Source organism: Lithobates pipiens, unplaced genomic scaffold (genome assembly GCF_037356315.1).
Source record: "Lithobates pipiens isolate NorthernLeopardFrog02 unplaced genomic scaffold, aLitPip1_a1.2 Scaffold_19, whole genome shotgun sequence".
Taxonomy (NCBI): Eukaryota; Metazoa; Chordata; class Amphibia; order Anura; family Ranidae; genus Lithobates; species Lithobates pipiens.
Window position 1 is genome coordinate 359,659,609 of NW_027507764.1, and position 18,515 is coordinate 359,678,123.

Here is an 18,515-nt window from a genome sequence, read left to right on the forward strand (position 1 = left end):
AGATCATCAGTCTTGCCTATAGTTGGGGGTTTGCGTTGCCCCCAGGTTGAAAAATGATTTAAAGGTAACAGTTAAAGTCACTAGTGTTCTATAGGGCTGGTTCACACAGGGGGCGACACGAGGCGACACTACTTGTGAAGCCAAGTCGGATACGACTTGTATCCGACTTAACAGCGCGACTTGGGGCGACTTACAAGTCGCCTCCAGGACAGGGAACTGTACAAGTGAGCTTTCACCCCTTGTGACATCATTCCTGTTCCTGTCTTCTTCCTTGTTCCTGTTTTTGCCAGTTGTTCTGTGTCCAAAATGCTCTCTGTGCGTTACCTTATGTCAGCTGTCCTAACAGCTGGTTTGGCAGTACTGATGGAAGAGGAAGAAGAAGAAATGAAGCGGAGGAGGAGGATGGGAAGAAGACGTCGCTACTGGATCCATCCAATCATTGCCAATCGACATAACAGAGGGCAGTTCTGGGCTATGTATGAGAACTTGCGTAGTTTTGATGACAAGTTTTTCAAGTATACACGGATGTCGATCACAAGGCAAGTACATATGCTGTATGTCATTGTCCACTTTCCACGTCACTTGCCATACAGTCTTGGCATACAGACACCTTCTCTCCCGAACAAAGCGTATGAGGGACTCATTGTCCACTGGTTCTCTCCTGTTCATAGCAGACATTTTGCAGGACTGAGCTCTTGGTCTGTGTGAGTTCAAGATAACCAGGAAAACGAAACTAATGTGTATGGAAAGGAGGGGCTGCCTGCAGTGGGGGCTGGGTGACTTCCTGTCAAGTAGCCTGCAAGTAGCCTACAGATGAACAGGAGAGGCGACTTACATTGACATGAATGGGTACAAGTCGCCTAGAAGTCGTTTCCAAGTAGTACAGGAACCTTTTTTAAAAGTCGGAGCTACTGCAGTAGTGTATATTAAGACAGCTCCATTGACTATCATTGTTTTTAATGCAGCGCGACCTGGAGGCGACTTGAGGCAACCTAGACCGACCTGAAGTCGGATCGCAGTCGCCCGCAGTGTGAACCGGCCCTTAATGGTTGCACAATAAACCCGTTATCTTGAGGCAAACAAATACCAGTCACATTTGAATCTGTTATCAACATTTCTTTTTAAACAAGGTTGTTGGCCCAGGATAGTCTCGTAATTCGTACTGTTCATATTAACACAGTGCTGCAACAATTTTTGTTTGAGGACATATTTGCACTCTTGTGGAATAGGTTGAACATGCGGCAGCTTGTCCATTTTTAAGACTTGGCTTTTTTTTTTTTTTTTCTTTTCCCTCCCACTGCTTTTGCAGTAAAAAAAGTGTTGTTTTTTTCTTACAATGACTTGTATATAACCCCATGATGGTCCTCATATCCTCAAAGTCTCTAGCATTTTGTATAGCTTGGTGGTTAATTCATTAGTGGTGTACAATCTGATGTATTTACAGCTAGCTTGCCTTTCATTTATTGTGACTGGCGTGTGTGTGTGTGTGTGTGTATGGGCAATGCTTTCCTGAGTATGCCATGGTTTGGAAGCTGAAATTCTGAATTGCAAAGCTCTACCTATTGAAGTGACTTCACTTGTACAATATCCAGTTCATCAGATTCTCTGCAAGCTGTAAATCTCTTTAAATGACTAGTTGTCAGTTGGCCAAAGAACTAAATATGAAGTAACATTGTTGACTTCTGTACAACCAGGGTGCTCATACATGCTGTTGATATGGCCAACATTCGATCCATGTATGGCCAATGTATGATTTAAAGTATATGTAAAAGATTTCCCTAAGCTCTGCTACGAAGTGTCATGTGTTCATTTCAGGGTGGATTTGATTTAAATAACTAGTAAAAAGACAATTTTTAAAGTGCAACTGTCATCTGTCCCGCAACGGCTCTTCCTCTTAACCGCTGTTGAATCACCGACAGTCCCATTAACTTTGATGGGACAGCTGGTGACACAACCAGGTGAGAGATGTGGTGGCAGGGGAGTGGATGCCCGCTAACAGGAGTTGCCATTATGGATCTGAAATGACAGGTGCTCTTTAAATGGAAGGACTTATTCTTGCTGGTAGTTAGAATCTTTAATATTTGCAAACAAAATGAGTTTCCTATGTAGAATAAGCTGTCAGGTTAGTAAAACAGCGCTATCCGAACCAATTCAATCATACAGTTTGTAGTGTACATAGATTTGTAAAACAATGGGATAAAGGAATGTTCCTGAACTTTTATGGTTACTGTGAAACTGTGTAAATGCATCAATGCAGTGCTTTTTTTTTTCTCAGCTTGCAGAGCTCGGATTCACTGAATGAGTTTACCAAAAATGTAAATATTGCAGAATATACAGCCTCATGCTGCACAACGAAGCTCCATTTCATGCTGAATAAACTAAATTATTAATGTATCTGAAATGGAAAACTTTTTACTCCAAAAGCGTTTTATTAAATTTCGATAAAAAAAATCAAAAGAAGCGATTAAAAAAAAAAAAAAAAAATCTATTTTGGATATCGATATTTTTCCATTGGTGTTTTAAAAAAAAATAAAAAAATTTCCACCCTGGTTCATTTTACGGTATTCCGGTTACTGGTGAACATGCCCATTCCCGCATGTGCGGTAATGTGTATAAATCGCGCCCATTCCTGCACCCACAGGGAAACGGGGCTAATTTTGCAGTGTGTGTGTGTGCGCTTTTTTTATTCATTTTGTTTTGTGCAGATCTTTCCTGCGTTTGCCACAGGTACCCCAGTTCAAGCCACACCAATTGCGTAGGTGTGAACCTAGTATAATGCTCAACACCTACCTTGTGCATTTAAAGACTCTTAAGGAATGTTGGCTGGCCTCTTTTTTTTTTTTTTTTTTTTTTTTTTTTTTTTTATAATACTATGTTATGTTTTAGGAGGAAAATGAGTGTCTCTTCTTTTTACAACTTTATTTCTTGAATTGTAGGTATGCAAGCGGCTGGGCATTATTGAAGTGGATTACTTCGGCTTACAATTCAGTGGTAACAAAGGAGAGAATTTATGGCTGAATCTGCGAAATCGAATATCTCAGCAGATGGACGGCCTGGCTCCATTTAGAATGAAGTTAAGAGTCAAGTTCTTTGTGGAGCCCCATCTCATTCTCCAGGAGCAGACCAGGTAAATGCATTTTAGCTTGCACATGATTGGATGATAAAATCAGCAGAGCTTCCCCCTCAGATTTACAGCAACTACACTTGTAGTGCAAAGTGCATTTGTCTTTTGTAAACAACCCCAAGTATGTCTTCTCAACATTAAAGTATTCCTACCTGCTTAATTGCAATGCACAGCTCAATGTAAAATTTCAGCATTTGCTAAGATGAAAGAACTTCTGTACATGGTGTGACAGTGATGTCATCGCAGCTTTGGCCAATCAAAATGGCCAAAAATCTGAAACCAGAATAAAGCTGGCTGAAGATGTCAGCTGTCTGTGGGAGCTTGTGGACTTTGGCATTGCTGTAGTGGTGGTGAATATAGTTATGCCTTAAATAAAATAAAGATGTTTGTTTGAAAACAAGTGTCTTGATTTAGGGTCCTAATGAAAAAGAAGGCAAATGCTCTATTGTGGTCATACTGCTACTTTGGGGGGAAAAACTGCAGTGTATAAAGCACAGTGATGTGCATTGCTTTCCTCCAATTGGTGTCTCTGCTTTAAGCAGAGAACTCCATGGGGTGCCACAGGCTCCACACCAGGGGCCACATATGTCCAAATGGACAGTAAAATGTGGGTCACTGTGTGCACAAACTAGCAGTGTCCACTTATTTTATTTGCCCCATATCCCTGACTATAGTTTTACTTTAAAAGGTGACTACTCTGGTGGGGAAGAAAAATGTTGTTAAATACATTTTTTCTCCTCAAAAAAGGAGTATATTTTCTCTTCCCAAGACTTGACCCCTGGTATCATCACTTATTTGCCAGGCAGCTTCCTTTTACGCATTTTTGGGATCAAAGTAGAAGTCACAGAGCACTTTGCCACACAAAGTACCTGTCGGAAAGTTGTAGGACTTGTTGGAAACGTTCATTACAACGAACAATAAACTTTAATAAATATGGTACATTTTTACATCAAATTGTTAAAAATTCAAAATTTACAGTATAGCAGAAGACATTTCGATTTAATTGTTCACTACATACTGGGCATAGCGGAGCACAAATTCTGCCCTGTAGTAACCTCATATACCAGACTGTGTTATTATAGGTCATTCACAAACACAAGTACAGCAGAGCAGGAAACTCCCTCCCTTGAAAAGCGCTGAGCTATTTTCCAGTGCTGGGTGCCAGATAAGTCTGTGTTTTCAGGAAGCATGTTACATATACATGCCTGAAACCTTTCTCTTCCAGAATGCCTAACTTGGTTAGAGGGAGAAAAGACTGCCTGTCTGCTGTTTTGTCTCAAATGCTGTCTTTTCAGCATGTATATAATTTACATGTATGTATTCTGGTTTGGAATCCTGAATTATTTATCACTGCTGGAAGCTGATTTTATAATGCATTGCTAAGGAAAGCAGGTGGTTACAATTTTTAATGACCCTAGAAAAACGTAGAAAAGTTATTAATAGTTGTTGCTATATGGATGGATTTTAGTACCTTTTTTTTATAATCAAGGCTTCTTGAACTAGTTGGATCTTTTGGCATTATGTATACCTTTGCTAAAAAGTTTCTTTGTTTTATAGCAAGTGTTAAGGTAAATGTCACAAATCTGAGCAAGGCAAGTTAAGCATTATGGGGGAAGAAAGTGGAGGTTCTTTATCTACGCTTAGGCCTCATTCACACCGTGAGATGACTTCTGTGTCTGCTGTTGTGCTGCCAGGCACAACATTGGACGTCACATTCTCCTATGGTGCCCGTTCAGATCAATGCATCATGGGGCAGTGCATCATTGTGCATTTTTTTGGCCCCATAGGCTTCAATTAAAGCGCCTGAAAGGCACATCTTCTTCTTCCTCCCCCCTTCCTTCTTTCTTCCTTCCCTTTTTTTTATTTTTTTGCAGTGTTTTGTATTGAACAACCGGTCTTCTATAAAAGCATACAAACAGAAATATGCACTTAAAAACACCTAATTGTGCAGCAGCAGTAGTGTGAACCTGAGCTTAACTCTGCATATAAATAAGCAGCTAAAATTGCCTGCAAATATTGACTTCCAGCCTTGCTGCATTCAGTTTTGCTTTTTCTGTTGGTCATTTTGGTTGTGGGGGGGTGGGAGGGGGCTTTTTATTTATTCTATTTTTTTTTTTTTTTTTTCACATATTAGATAATTATGTGCGTCATCCAGCTATATTTGCGCATGTGTGGGCTCTGCTTCATACTTGTATTGCTACTCCTCATCTAAACAGATGTTTACTTGCTAAGCGGCCGCAGAGGCATACAGATCCTATAGTAAATAGTCCACATTTTAAATAAAATGTGAAAGTCCCAATAAGTTTCTTTAAACCCTGCAATAGTTCCAAAAATCTGCCCACTAAAAATATAGAAAGGATGGATATATATATATATATATATATATATATATATATATATATATATATATATATATATATATATATATATATATATATATATATATATATATATATATATATATATATATATATATATATATTACTTTTTTTTTTTTTTTTTCTGGAACACTGGTGTGAACTATGCCATTGAAAACCATATACCCCAGTAACCTATTTTCTATGCATATTATTTTATATCTATCTAATCTGCAGTGGACCACACTGGCCCTAAAGGATAAGTTCTCCTTTCCTAAAATGTTACACCCATATCCAGGGTGTAAAATGTTACTGATGTAATAGGCCCCGTTGTGATGGTGGGTGTGGGAAGAAGATCCACTGTCACAATTTAAAAGAACACTACTGTAAATGGGAGAACTACAACTGCAATGGCTGACAGCTTGCAGTTCTCCAGGACCCCGATTAGCACTCTAGGTAGTCCATTGATGCTTCCTGTTACTGCCTGCCCATATGAGGTATAGCCAAACAGTCTGCAGGAGCCTGAGATTGCACCCATGATCTGCTGATGAATGCTTTACAGCCTTCTAATATAAATTAAAAAAAAAATACATTTTATTTATGCCTTTATAAATTTTCCAAAATTTTTTAGTTTTGGGCATCATGCACACTGGGCAATTATAAATGCCAGTAGCGTAAGCTATAGAATGAGTTTTGCAGTTTTTCAGCTGTAGTCTTTTTTTTTTTTTTTTTTTTGTAAGCAATACTATACTCCCATAAGCTTACAGCTCAAACACTGCTTTTGGGCACCATGCATGCTAGCTTTATTATATTTTTTTTAAGCTCCTAGAAGATTTATAGTTATTAGTATATATTATGTTATCCTGTGTCCATGCCCACTACTTTAGGCTATTGGGACCCATTTGCACCTGAGCGTTTTGTAGCTTGAAGCCTGAAGGGGGGGGGGGGGGGGGGGATTCTCAATAGAGATGTTTCACATTTCCACTCCATGTCGCCTGAAGCTCAAACAAGTTCTGGACCCTTTTTTTGCCGCTCAAATCGGGCAGATTTGGGCATTTTTCTTTTTACATTGGTGACCTTTTGCCCTGCACAAAGTTGCTGCAAGTTTGCGCGATTTTCTGCCTGAAAGCGCTACATTCAGGTGTGAATGGGGCCTTAGGCCCCTTTCACACTGGGGCGGTGTACGTGTCGGCGGTAAAGTGCCACTATTTTTAGTGGTGGTATGCGGCCGCTAGCGGGTTGGTTTTAACCCCCGCTAGCAGCCAAAAAAAGGGTTAAAACCGCCGCTGCAGTGACGCTTTGTCGCTTTTCTGGCGGTATAGCCGTGCTGCCCCATTGAATTCAATGGGTAGGAGCGGTGAATACACCACTCCTTCACTGCTCCAAAGATGTGGCTAGCAGGACTTTTTTCACCGTCCTGCCAGCGCACCGCTCCAGTGTGAAAGGGACCGTTTTTTTCAGGCGCTATTTGTGCACATTGTAGCACCTAAAAACCACCCCAGTGTGAATGCGGCCTTAGTGTTTTTTGAGCTTCAGCATCTAGGAATAAAATTTGTGGGGGGTGTGTTTTTTTTTTTTCTTCCTCTTCTCTTCTTCTTCCTTTCCCCCAGCCAGAAAACTCGCCTGCCAAAAAAACGCTAACAGCCTATGTGTGTATGAGAGGCAGTCCAGTGTGCTATTTATTTTTCTGCATCAAAAACAAATGGAAAGTAGGTTAATGGCATAGTTCAACCCAATGCTTCCAGTTCCAGAGAGTAGAACATACCGAATTTCTCCTGGACTGTACTGGAACACTCGTCCCTATTTAAGTTTAAGGCTGGGTTCACACCACTGCGGCAGCGAGAACCGGATGTGATTCGCACTGCACTGCAAATCACATCCGATCTCTGTGCGATGCGAGTTCAGCCATACAGATAGTATGGCTGAATTCGCATCGCAACCGCCGCAAACTCGCACAGGACCTTTTTTTTTTTTTTTTTTTTTTTTTTTTTTTTGGTCTGCAGCAGAATCGGATCGCATGGGTGTTCACACCATGCGATCCGATTCCTGTCCGAGCATGCAGATCACACTGCGATATGCGAACTGATCTGGGGGTGTCATTAACATTTCACTGACACTCCCAGCAGTCCGCATAGGGCAGTGTGAACTGCCGGCGGGAGGCATGCGATGTGGGAAAATGCTGCGGATTTGCGGCGTTTCCGCATCGCTCCAGTGTGAACCCAGCCTTAAAGTGGAGTCAGCAGCTACAAAAAGTGTAACCACCTGTGCCACAGTCCAGTGATGCGGGTGCAGGAAGCCTCACTCCTCTCCAAGGTGGCCAGCATTCTAAATGTGAGTGCCCGGCTGTGGCTTCACGGCCAGACAAGCTGTGCTGTGAATGGCCGGGCAAGCTTCTGGAGCTGTGACGTGTCCCAGGAGAATGCAGGGAGGGGGAGAGGTGATCTTCCTTCCAGAGCCGTGGTGCCAGGGGAGGAAGTGGGAGCTAGGTGCCATAAGAATAATATATTTTAAAAAAACAGGGTACCTGCTTCTTCCCCCAAAAAATTACATGCTAAATGTGGAGTGTTGGGGGGGTCACCAGCACTTAAAGTGGAAATTCTATTTTTTTGGGGGGGGGGGGGGGTGGATGCACTGTACGCATAGGAACGCATCAAACGCAAAGGGATGTATCAAAAGGTGTCAAAAATGCACATGCAGAAAAGCATCTGGGCTATTTCTTTGGTGTGGACTGGCCCTGCTGCTAAAAACGGCAGCTGTAAAAAATAAAAAAAAATAAAACTCTAGTGCGCATAAGGCCTCTAGTATTTTGTTTTTGTGTTGGGGTTTTTATTTTATTTTTTCTGCTCCCTTTTTGCTGCACAGTCCAGCCTAAAGATTGCTAGCTAAATAGTTTTTCAGTTTGCTACTTGCAAGCCTTTAGAGGAAGTCGTATGACTTCAGTATATGATGACATGGTGTAACTATGGGTCATTGACTCAGAGTAACCTCCTGTAATAACTACTTGCTGGAGATGTAGAATATAGATTGCTGTAATAGGACACCCAGCCAGTTCTTGTTTCTATGCAGAAACCGTCACACCAACCTCTTCCTCCTTACAAGAGCAAAACTTTTTTTGTAGAAGTGAAACTGTTCTAAATGTAATATCAGTTTTAACGTAATATAATTTTTTTTTATTTTTTAACCATTTGTGTATGCATGGTGTGTTTTTTTTTTTTTTATTTTTTATTTATTTTTTTTTTTAGATCAGCTTAATTAATAATGATGACTATACACAAGGGCAATCTTTACTTGAATATACAAAAATATTTATTTGCAAAGGGAGTTCATACAGAGCTCTATTGCTGAATGCTGCAATATGGCTCGGTATAAACTTGTGTACATTGAAAAATTAGGCTGGCCATACATTAACCACTTCACTACCGGGCATTTTCACCCTCTCCCTGCCCAGGCCAACTTTCAGCGCTGTAACATTTTGAATGACAATTGCGCAGTCTTGCGACATTATACCCAAATTAAATTTTGATCACCCCCCCCCCCATAGAACTTTCTTTAGAAGGTATTTACTCACCTCTGTGTGGGGGTTTTTTTTTTTTTTTTTTTCACTTCACAATTTTGAAGAACATTTATTATTTTAATAAACGTTTCCTCAGTTTAGGAGATTTTTGAAGAACATATATTATGTTTATTATTTTTTTTTTTATGTGTATATACTCACACTTTATAAACATAATGTATGTTCTTCAAAATTGACTGTTTTTATTTTTATTTTTTTTTTGTTTACAGTGGAAAAAAAACACCTGGGGGTCCTCCAAGGAATCCTCTTAGGCCCCTTTCACACATGCGGATGGTATGTCTGTATTTCATCCATCCGTTTGCGGATGAAATACGGCCATACATTCATCCCTATGGGATAGCGGGTGTCTGCGGATGAGCATCCGCAGACGCCCGCTATTGTCCGCCTCCGCAACTGTCCGATTCTGCAGACGGAGGAAAATCCTATTTTTCTGTCCGTCTGCAGAGTGGATCGGATGAACACGGGCAGACGGTCCGTGCTCATCCGATCCCCATAGAGGAAAGTGGAGAGCGGACAGGGCGGTCCCTGCTCAGTGTGCGGAGACCGCCCTGTCCGCCGCCGGCTCAGCGGGGACAACGGAGCGATCCCCGCTGAGCGAGCGGATCATTACGGGGCAGATCATTACTGATCCGCCCCGTGTGAAAGAGGCCTTAATTTGCAGGGATTTTCTATCACTTCCTGTTTGGCTACTGGACAGAAAGTGAAGGGAAATCTCTGCAATGGGACACAGATGGTGGGGAAAAAATAACCCTTACTTGCTCTTTTCGAAATTCGGGGGGGGGGGGGGGGGGGGGTTGGAGGTTCAGACTGGTGACCCTTTGCCCATCTTTACTTCCGAGACACTCTTGACGCTCCTTTTTATACCCAGTCCTATTGCTGACCTGTTTTAAAATATTCTTCCAGCTCTTTCTTATTGGTACCACTTTTCCAGGTGTTTGTTTGTTTTTTTTTTTTTTTTTTTATGATTTTTACACAGCGTCCCAACTTTTTGGGGATTGGGGTTGTATTTAAACGCAGGAAAAATGTATTTGGAAACTAACATTATTTTCTTAGGTCTAAGTTCTTCTGTGTTTTTATATACATTTGAAATGTATAGTTTGCCCCTGAATGCATAGATTTTGTTTAGATGGGTGAAGAAGGAAAAAAAAATACTTAAAATGCAGACAGTGTGGATTATGGCATTTTAAAACAATTATATGCATTTGTAGATTTTATTTTATTTTTTTAAATGTCCATAGGCCTAAAAAAAAAACTTCTTAGTTCTCAAGGGTTATTAAACCAGGTGTTTTGGTGTGTGTTTTTTAAATATTTTTTTTTTTCTTCATTATAAAGTCAGAGCCCATAAAATATCTTTATTGAAGCGCTGGCATCTCTTGGTTACTGTATAATCTGTAACTGACTGCAGGGTTGATATACTGTAAGAGGCTGTTCAGTGTATGACCTTCCCTCTGTAATGTAGGGGAAAGGTTACTACAGTGCACACAATAAGACTTGTAATTGGAGAGCACCAGGTGCACAGAGCTTCTCTCCACCCTCTATTGTGGCTGCTGCTTATCTATCCTCTATGGGCACCATTTCCTTTGTTAGTGTTTTCTGTATTCAAGACAATTAAAAGTAGGAATTGCTAACCTCTAAATCGCTTGCTCTTTATTACTCTGTGCATATCAGTTTTTAAACCAGAATCATCATCCATATATGTGTGTATGTGTGTATGTATGTGATCATGATGATTCTTAGGAACCCATTTGGAAATTGAAAGTTTAGCTATTTGTTCTAGATGACAAGGAACAAATAGAGGTACATTTTTATATCCAAATCAAAGGTTTCCTATAGGCTGGATTGCTGGAGTTGTGCGCCAGGTTAATGGCTATAAATGCAGTTTAAATATAGCAAGTTGGTTCTAGTAGCCAAAGTATTTATTTCTTTTGAATTAGTTAGTCCTGTGATTAAAGCTGGCAATAGATGAATCGAAATTCAGTAGGTACCGGAGGAATTTTGATCGGTGTCTGGCTGTCCCTGTTTAACCAGCTGGAAATCTGCCAATCGGTCGCAGGCACCGATGATCAGTGTATTCCAACAGCCAAGGGTCGTCTATAGCCAGCTGTACACGAATGAGCCAGGGTTGGTGGCCTCACTTAAATTTTATTTTTTTCTTTACTGCAGTTAAACAATTTGGTCACACTTCTTCCTTTCCCACTCTGCAACTTGGAGGTTATTCCTATCCTGTAGCTTTTTTGTTGGCGCACATTTAGCGAAGTCTAACCTTTCCTCTCTGACTTGGGCTGGCTTTTTTTTTTTCCTTTTTTCAGCCCCTCTCCACCAGACTGCCCGAATTTCAGTTGGTGCATGGCCAGCTTTAGTTTTGCTATCCAGGAGATTATCCAAACGCTTGTATTTTTTTAGAAATTAATATATAGTGTATGTGTGTAACTTTTTCTCAAAAAAATAAAATAAAAAGCTGGTGCCTGTGTTAACACAGCAGTGAAATTTTATCAGTTACAACCTGAGAGCCAAAATGTGTATTTTCTCCTGAGACACTTCTCAGCCGTGCAGACATTACAGCAAAAAAAGTTCCATCAAACAAAGGCCTCATGCACACGAGACGCAGATGAAACCTCTGTTAAAAAAAAGCTGAAACGCGCGTTTTGCCGCGTTTGCATGCCGCGTTTAGACGCGTTTGCGTTTAAACGCGTTTATAAAGATAACATCATGTAGACCCTCCCCAAGCTCTCAAAGCATTTTTTTTAACTATTTCTGCTATTTTGATCAGAGTGAGCAGCAGCAGCATAGAGAGCAGTTGTACACTTGCATTTGCCGTGTCACTTGCCACGGCACCTGCCACAAGTTGTGGATTGTCCACTTGCCACGTCACTTGCCACAAGTTGGGGATTGTCCACTTGCCACATCACCTGCCACGTCACCTGCCACAAATTGTGGATTGTCCACTTGCCACGTTACTTGCCACATCACCTGCCACGTCACTTGCCACGAGATGTGGATTGTCCACTTTCCACGTCATCTGCCATGCCACCTGCCACCAGCTGTGGATTGTCCACTTGCCACGTCACCAGCCACATCACCTGCCACAAGTTGTGGATTGCCCACTTGCCATGTCACTTGCCACGTCACCTGCCACGTCACTTGCCACAAGATGTGGATTGTCCACTTGCCACATCACTTGCCACGTCACCTGCCACAAGTTGTGGATTGTCCACTTGCCACGTCACTTGCCACATCACCTGCCACGTCACTTGCCACAAGATGTGGATTGTCCACTTTCCACGTCACCTGCCATGCCATCTGCCACAAGTTGTGGATTGTCCACTTACCACGTCACCAGCCACATCACCTGCCACAAGTTGTGGATTGTCCTCTTGCCACGTCTCTTGCCACGTCACCTGCCACAAGATGTGGATTGTCCACTTGCCACATCACTTGCCACATCACCTGCCACAAGTTGTGGATTGTCCACTTGCCACGTCACCTGACACAAGTTGTGGATTGTCCACTTGCCACGTCACTTGCCACATCCCCTGCCACAAGTGAATTGTCCACTTGCCACATCACTTGCCCCATCACCTGCCACAAGTTGTGGGTTGTCCACTTGCCACATCACCTGCCACAAGTGGATTGTCCACTTGCCACGTCACTTGCCACGTCCCCTGCCACAAGTTATGGATTGTCCACTTGCCACGTCACATGCCAGTCACCTGCCACAAGTTGTTGATTTTCCACTTGCCGCGTCACCTGCCAAGTCACTTGCCGCGTCACCTGCCAAGTCACTTGCCGCGTCACCTGCCAAGTCACTTGCCGCGTCACCTGCCAAGTCACTTGCCGCGTCACCTGCCAAGTCACTTGCCGCGTCACCTGCCAAGTCACTTGCCGCGTCACCTGCCAAGTCACTTGCCGCGTCACCTGCCAGGTCACTTGCCACGTCACCTGCCACAAGTTGTGGATTGTCCACTTTCCACGTCACTTGCCACTTCACCTGCCACGTCACTTGCCACAAGTTGTGGATTGTCCACTTGCCACCTGCCATGTCACTTGCCACAAGTTGTGGATTGTCCACTTGCCACGTCACTTGCCACAAGTTGTGGATTGTCCACTTGCCACGTCACTTGCCACAAGTTGTGGATTGTCCACTTGCAATTGTTTAAAATATTTTTCTAATGGTTTTTCATCATTTGCAATCATTTTTGAGATTTTTAATGTAAAAAAAAGGTCACCTTTAAAAACGCATGCAAACGTGGCTAAACGCGGGTGCCGCGTTTAGCCGCGTTTTGCGTCTGAAACGCAGAAATTTTTGTTTCTGAACGCATTTTTTTGCTTCTGGAAAAACGAGATTAAACGCAACTGCATATAAACGGAAAAAAACGAGACTGTGTGCATGGACACATAGGATAACATTGAATGAGTTCAGGTGCAGTTGAAAAAACTGTCCAACTGCATCTGAACGCGCGTTTAACTGCGTCTCGTGTGCATGAGGCCAAACCTGCTTGCTGGTTAGCAATTCTGGGGCCGTCTCCTTGAACTGCTAATTTGTCCTTCTAGAAAAGAAGAAAATTGCTGTGTGATCAGAGCCTCGGCCACATATATGCTTTCAGAAAGGCAGAAATTCCAGTGTCTCGGATGAGACGTGTGTGAACACATTTTTGTACGTAGTTATCAATCCCTTTTACAAATCCTTGAGACTGAGACCCAAGTTGCAACCTGTAGCACAATCTGAAGAAAGATTAACGTTTTGGGGAGATATGCAAGTGACTCTTTGTAATCTAAATTGGTCCTTTGTTCTTTTTCAACTAATGTTTTCTGTATCTTTTTTTTTTTTTTTATCAATTCCATATTTTGCAAATGTGACATGGACAATTGTTTGCGATAGATAGATATAGCTTTAAAAAAAAAATATATATAAATGTTCTTTGGACCCCTTTCATAGTTTTTCACCCATCCATTGACAGATTAAAAAAAAAAAAAAAAAAAAAAAATATCTATGGAAAAACGGATGTGGATGATTATCCCGTTTTTTTTTTTTTTTTTTAAATTGATCAAAAACCTAGTTTTCTTTCTTCTTTCCCCCCTTTTTTTTGTCTACACTGACAAATGGTCTGGTTTATTTTTTTATTTTTTTTTCCCTCCAGTTTTCTGCATCCACTACCAATGCAAAAATGATTAGCAGCTGATGTAAACTTCATCTTTATTTTCTTTGATAAGGTTAGGTTTCCACTAGTGTGACTGTTCATGCGATTTGGGACTGAAAAGTCAAATGACAAGTCGTACCCTATGATTTCCAATGGGTACCATTCATATCTGTGCGACTTCAAGATGCAGCGACTTCAAAGAGGTCCCTGCACTACTTTGGTCCCACTTTGATGCGACTTGAGGTCCTTAGACCTCAAGAATACATACGCATTGCTTCAAGTCACAGTAAAATCACGCAACTTTGGGGATGCAATAGTGGAAACAGCCTAAGACAGGGATATACAATTAGCGGACCTCCAGCTGTTGCAGAACTACAACTCCCATGAGGCATAGTAGACTGACAGCCACAAGCATGACACCCAGAGGAAGAGGCATGATGGGACTTGTAGTTTTGCAACAGCTGGAGGTTCGCTAATTGCATATCCTTGGCCTAAGATGTTGCTGAACTGTTGAATGTGTGGAAGGCTCCTAAAGATCTAGATCACTTGATCTCTGGCTTTTGCTGGTGTTTCATCTCATGAGACTGGAGTCTTAGAAGTGTAGGGTTATTGTGTTTTGGTGGTTTTGTGTGTTGCATAATCATTCCTGCCTAGGTAGATACTGCATCTATCCCCTGTCAGTTTGAAGACTGAGCCGCTCCTTTTTCAGTGCTTCCTAAGTCACCAGTTCTATGCTCTATCCCCCTGCACTCACTGGAGTGCTGTGATGTGGGGGGGCAGGAGCAGCATGCTCTCTCCGGCTCGGTGAGAGGCTGAGCCAAATGCCGGTGCAGGCACCTCAACCACGTGGCCTCAATCCAGTGAGTGTCCACTGACCATAATAATTCATTGAGAACTACAAACTGACAGCTGCAATGGCTGTTGGTAGTTGTATTTGTTTGCAGAGCTCTGTGAATGATGCGTCTGTGGGCAGAGCCCTGCAAGGCCACGTGTTTTTCAAAAAATGATGGCTTGTGCAGGGAACTTTTCCCATGCTGTTGTCACAGCAAGAGCTCAAATCGCCAAGCCGCAGCAGGAACATGTTCCCCAAGCTAAACTTCTCTCCCAAGCCCTCCCCCCTCCTTTTGTATTTATTTTTCTGATCTATTGAGAGAGAGGAAAAAAGAGGCAACGTGGAAATATGCCAAAAAACTTTGAAAATCTCTACAAAGCTACTACTGTTTTTTTTTTTTTTTTTTTTTTTTTTATATGTCCGGTGTGCATGAGGCCTAAAACAAAACTGAAATTTGCTGCCAAAATTAACACTGGAAACCAGTAATGGGGGCAAATGGCTGCATGGAGACTACAGGCAACAAAGGTTATCGCTCTCATTTCTAGAATGGTTGTCATGTATATATTTTTCCTCTAGACATTCAGGCAGATTTCTAAAATTACCAGATTGCTCTAAACCTAGGATTTTTGTGTGTGCCACCTACATTGCTTGTGTACTGTATAATATAGTTTGGTACCATACAGATTTGTATGTTTTTTAGGTCACCATGGCATTCCTAGGTTATTGTAATAGCCTAAGATGGCCATGAGCTAATAAGAAATGATCGCTGACTGCTTTTAATGGTAGTCCCAATGACTTGGTATTTTCTGTTTTTACACATTCTTGCTTGGGGCATCCATGGAGCAGTGTATATGTATATAAAATTTGACTTGCCCTATTTTAATGTGTTTGTTTGTTTTATTTTTCTACTCTCCCTCTCTCCTTTTTTTTTTTTTTTTTTAGGCACATGTTTTTCTTGCACATTAAAGATGATCTATTGGCAGGCCGTCTCCAGTGTTCTCCAGAGCAGGCGGTAGAACTGAGTGCACTCCTGGCGCAGCTAGAATATGGCGATTATAATCAGAACACTGCCCAATACTGCTACCAGAGTTTGTGCTCTAAGGAGCTTGTAACTGCTACTTTAGATAGGTAAGTCTTCTTTATATAGGCCTTTGAGCTTAGAGTTCCTAATTTGTGGCATAATTCGTCTGTGTATATCTTTATTTATTTATTTTTTCTAGCCATCCTGTCTGTCTTCTCTATTCTTTTGTAACTATTTGCTTGTCTTGACTTCCTAATTTTGCTATAGTTTGGGGGAATAAATAAAGGAATGGCTTGTTTTTTGGTAATGATGTTCTGTCATTGCAAGCTGCAATTATACTGTGAGTACATTTTCTAAGGCAATTTGAATTTTGCCCTGAAGAGTTAGCCAGGCCATACACCGTTCAAATCTCACCTGGTTCATCAGGAACCGGCCAAGAGTCGAATCGTGTATGGGCAGGCTGAAAGTACCAAGTTGATCGCTCAACATGGTTACAACTAGCATCCTGGTTTTTACCTGCAATTATTGCTAGCGGATGTTATAGCCACTAGCAATAATTATCACTGTTTTCCCCCCCGGTGGGAGAATGCAATGGCCCATAGGAGGGATTCCTGCATCAACATGTGTTGATGGGGGAATCAAGCGAGTTTTTCTTCCATCTCGTGATTGAAGGAAATAAATTTAGCCTTTGTATGGCCAGCCTAGAAAGTAAAGTCTGTTTTACGTTCTAAACATAGAACATCTGTTCTTTCCTAGTAAAAATGACTTAAAGCGGGAGTCCACCGGGACTCCGCGTTTTTTTTTTTTTTTTTTTAAAAGCCAGCAGCTACAAATACTGCAGCTGCTGACTTTTAAATAGTGACACTTACCTGTCCAGCGCGCCCGCGATGTCGGCACCCGAAGCCGATCGCTCGCTCGGCGGCCGGGTCCCGCCGCCATCTTGGGTATGGGAATCAGGAAATGGAGCCTTTCGGCTTCATTTCCCGGTTCCCTACTGCGCATGCGCGAGCCGCGCGGCGCAATCCGGACGGTCCCCGCTGCCTCTGGGAGCTGTGTGTTTCCCAGCAGGCAGCGGGGCACTTCCTGAAGGGGGCGGGCGCTTGCGGAACGGGGGCGTAACCTACGCTCGTTCCGCAGGCAGCTAGCCCGGAAGTGGGTGCAGTTACCTGGATTATCCAGGTAACTGCACCCCCCTCCCCCCTGAAAGGTGCCGATTGTGGCGCCGGAGGGGGGGAGGGATCAGATGAGCGGAGGTCCATTTTAGGGTGGACCTCCGCTTTAAGTTGCATGTGATTTAAGGTTTTGCCATGCAGATACTGTTAATTTAGGAAAACTATTATCCTGTACAACTAGTCAGTGTAAACATAGGTGTGGTGAGCTGGAAGATGTGTACTTGCTGCACGTAATTTTAGTTTTTCTGACAGGCTTCCTATTTTTCCATATGGCTTATATCTATCTGTATTTGTAGGTACTTGTTTTTGAACATGTAAATTTTTTTTAAAAAGTGTGTGTATTTAAAATAGAATTTATCTTTTACCCCAAGTAAATAGCAGTTGAGACAGCACAGTTTACCGTAACAGTTTTTGATGTGCCAAAACAGCTGTGTGCTGCTACATTCCTGTCTGATATGTATGAATGGTGATGTTTGTAAGTGTAAGTTCAGCTTGTAGGAATTCTTTCAGCCATAATCCTTATACACTGCGCTCTCTCACTTCTAGAATAGGAACAGTCAAGCCGATCCTGTATTTGTTTCTCATGCCTTCTTTTTAAAGGCACTGTATAGTCTGAGTTGACTGACACACAAAAAAAAATACACTTCCTGTAAAAGTGATCGCATCTTAATAGTTGTTTAGCAATTGGGTTTGCATATGCTTTAACGTTTCAAGCTTTAACACTTGTGAGATGGATAGATACAAGTTTAAAGCCGGGTTAGGTTATAAATTAAATAATGAAAAATAAAAAGTCCCAAGCTTTGAACATCTTGTGGAGCACTGTTCAATCCATAATCCAAAAATGGAAAGGATTTTAATACAGTTGCATTAAAGCATTAATCAAAAGCAGCCAAGAGGCCCATGGTAACTTTGCAGGAGCTTCAGAGATCCACAGCTTGGGTAGGAGAATCTCTCCACAGGATAATTCATAGTCGTGCACTCCCCAAATCTGGTCTTTATGGAAGAATGGCAAGAGGAAAGCCACATTGTTGAAAGAGCCATAAGAAGTCCTGTTGGTCAGAAGCCATGTGGTGGACACAGCAAACGCGTGGAAGAAGGTGCTCTGGTCAGATGAGACCAGAATTGAATTTTTTTTTGGCCTAAAAGCAAAATAATGTGTGGCAGAAAACTAATGCTGCACATCATCCCCACCATGAAACATGGAGGCAGCATCATGTTGTGGGGATGCTTTTCTTCAGCAGGGAAGCTGGTCAGAGTTGATGGTAAGATGTATGGAGCCAAATACAGGGCAATCTTA

General features: G+C 42.0%; 1 protein-coding gene across 1 annotated transcript in view; it reads left to right on the plus strand.

Annotated features, from left to right (window-relative positions):
* Positions 1–18,515, plus strand: part of MYLIP (myosin regulatory light chain interacting protein) — a 39,009-nt gene that overhangs the window by 8,704 nt on the left and 11,790 nt on the right. Inside the window, exons 2-3 of the mRNA XM_077492229.1 lie at positions 2,937–3,127; positions 15,968–16,153. Of these exons, the coding sequence (XP_077348355.1) occupies positions 2,937–3,127; positions 15,968–16,153 (377 nt within the window). The remainder of the gene's footprint in view (positions 1–2,936; positions 3,128–15,967; positions 16,154–18,515) is intronic.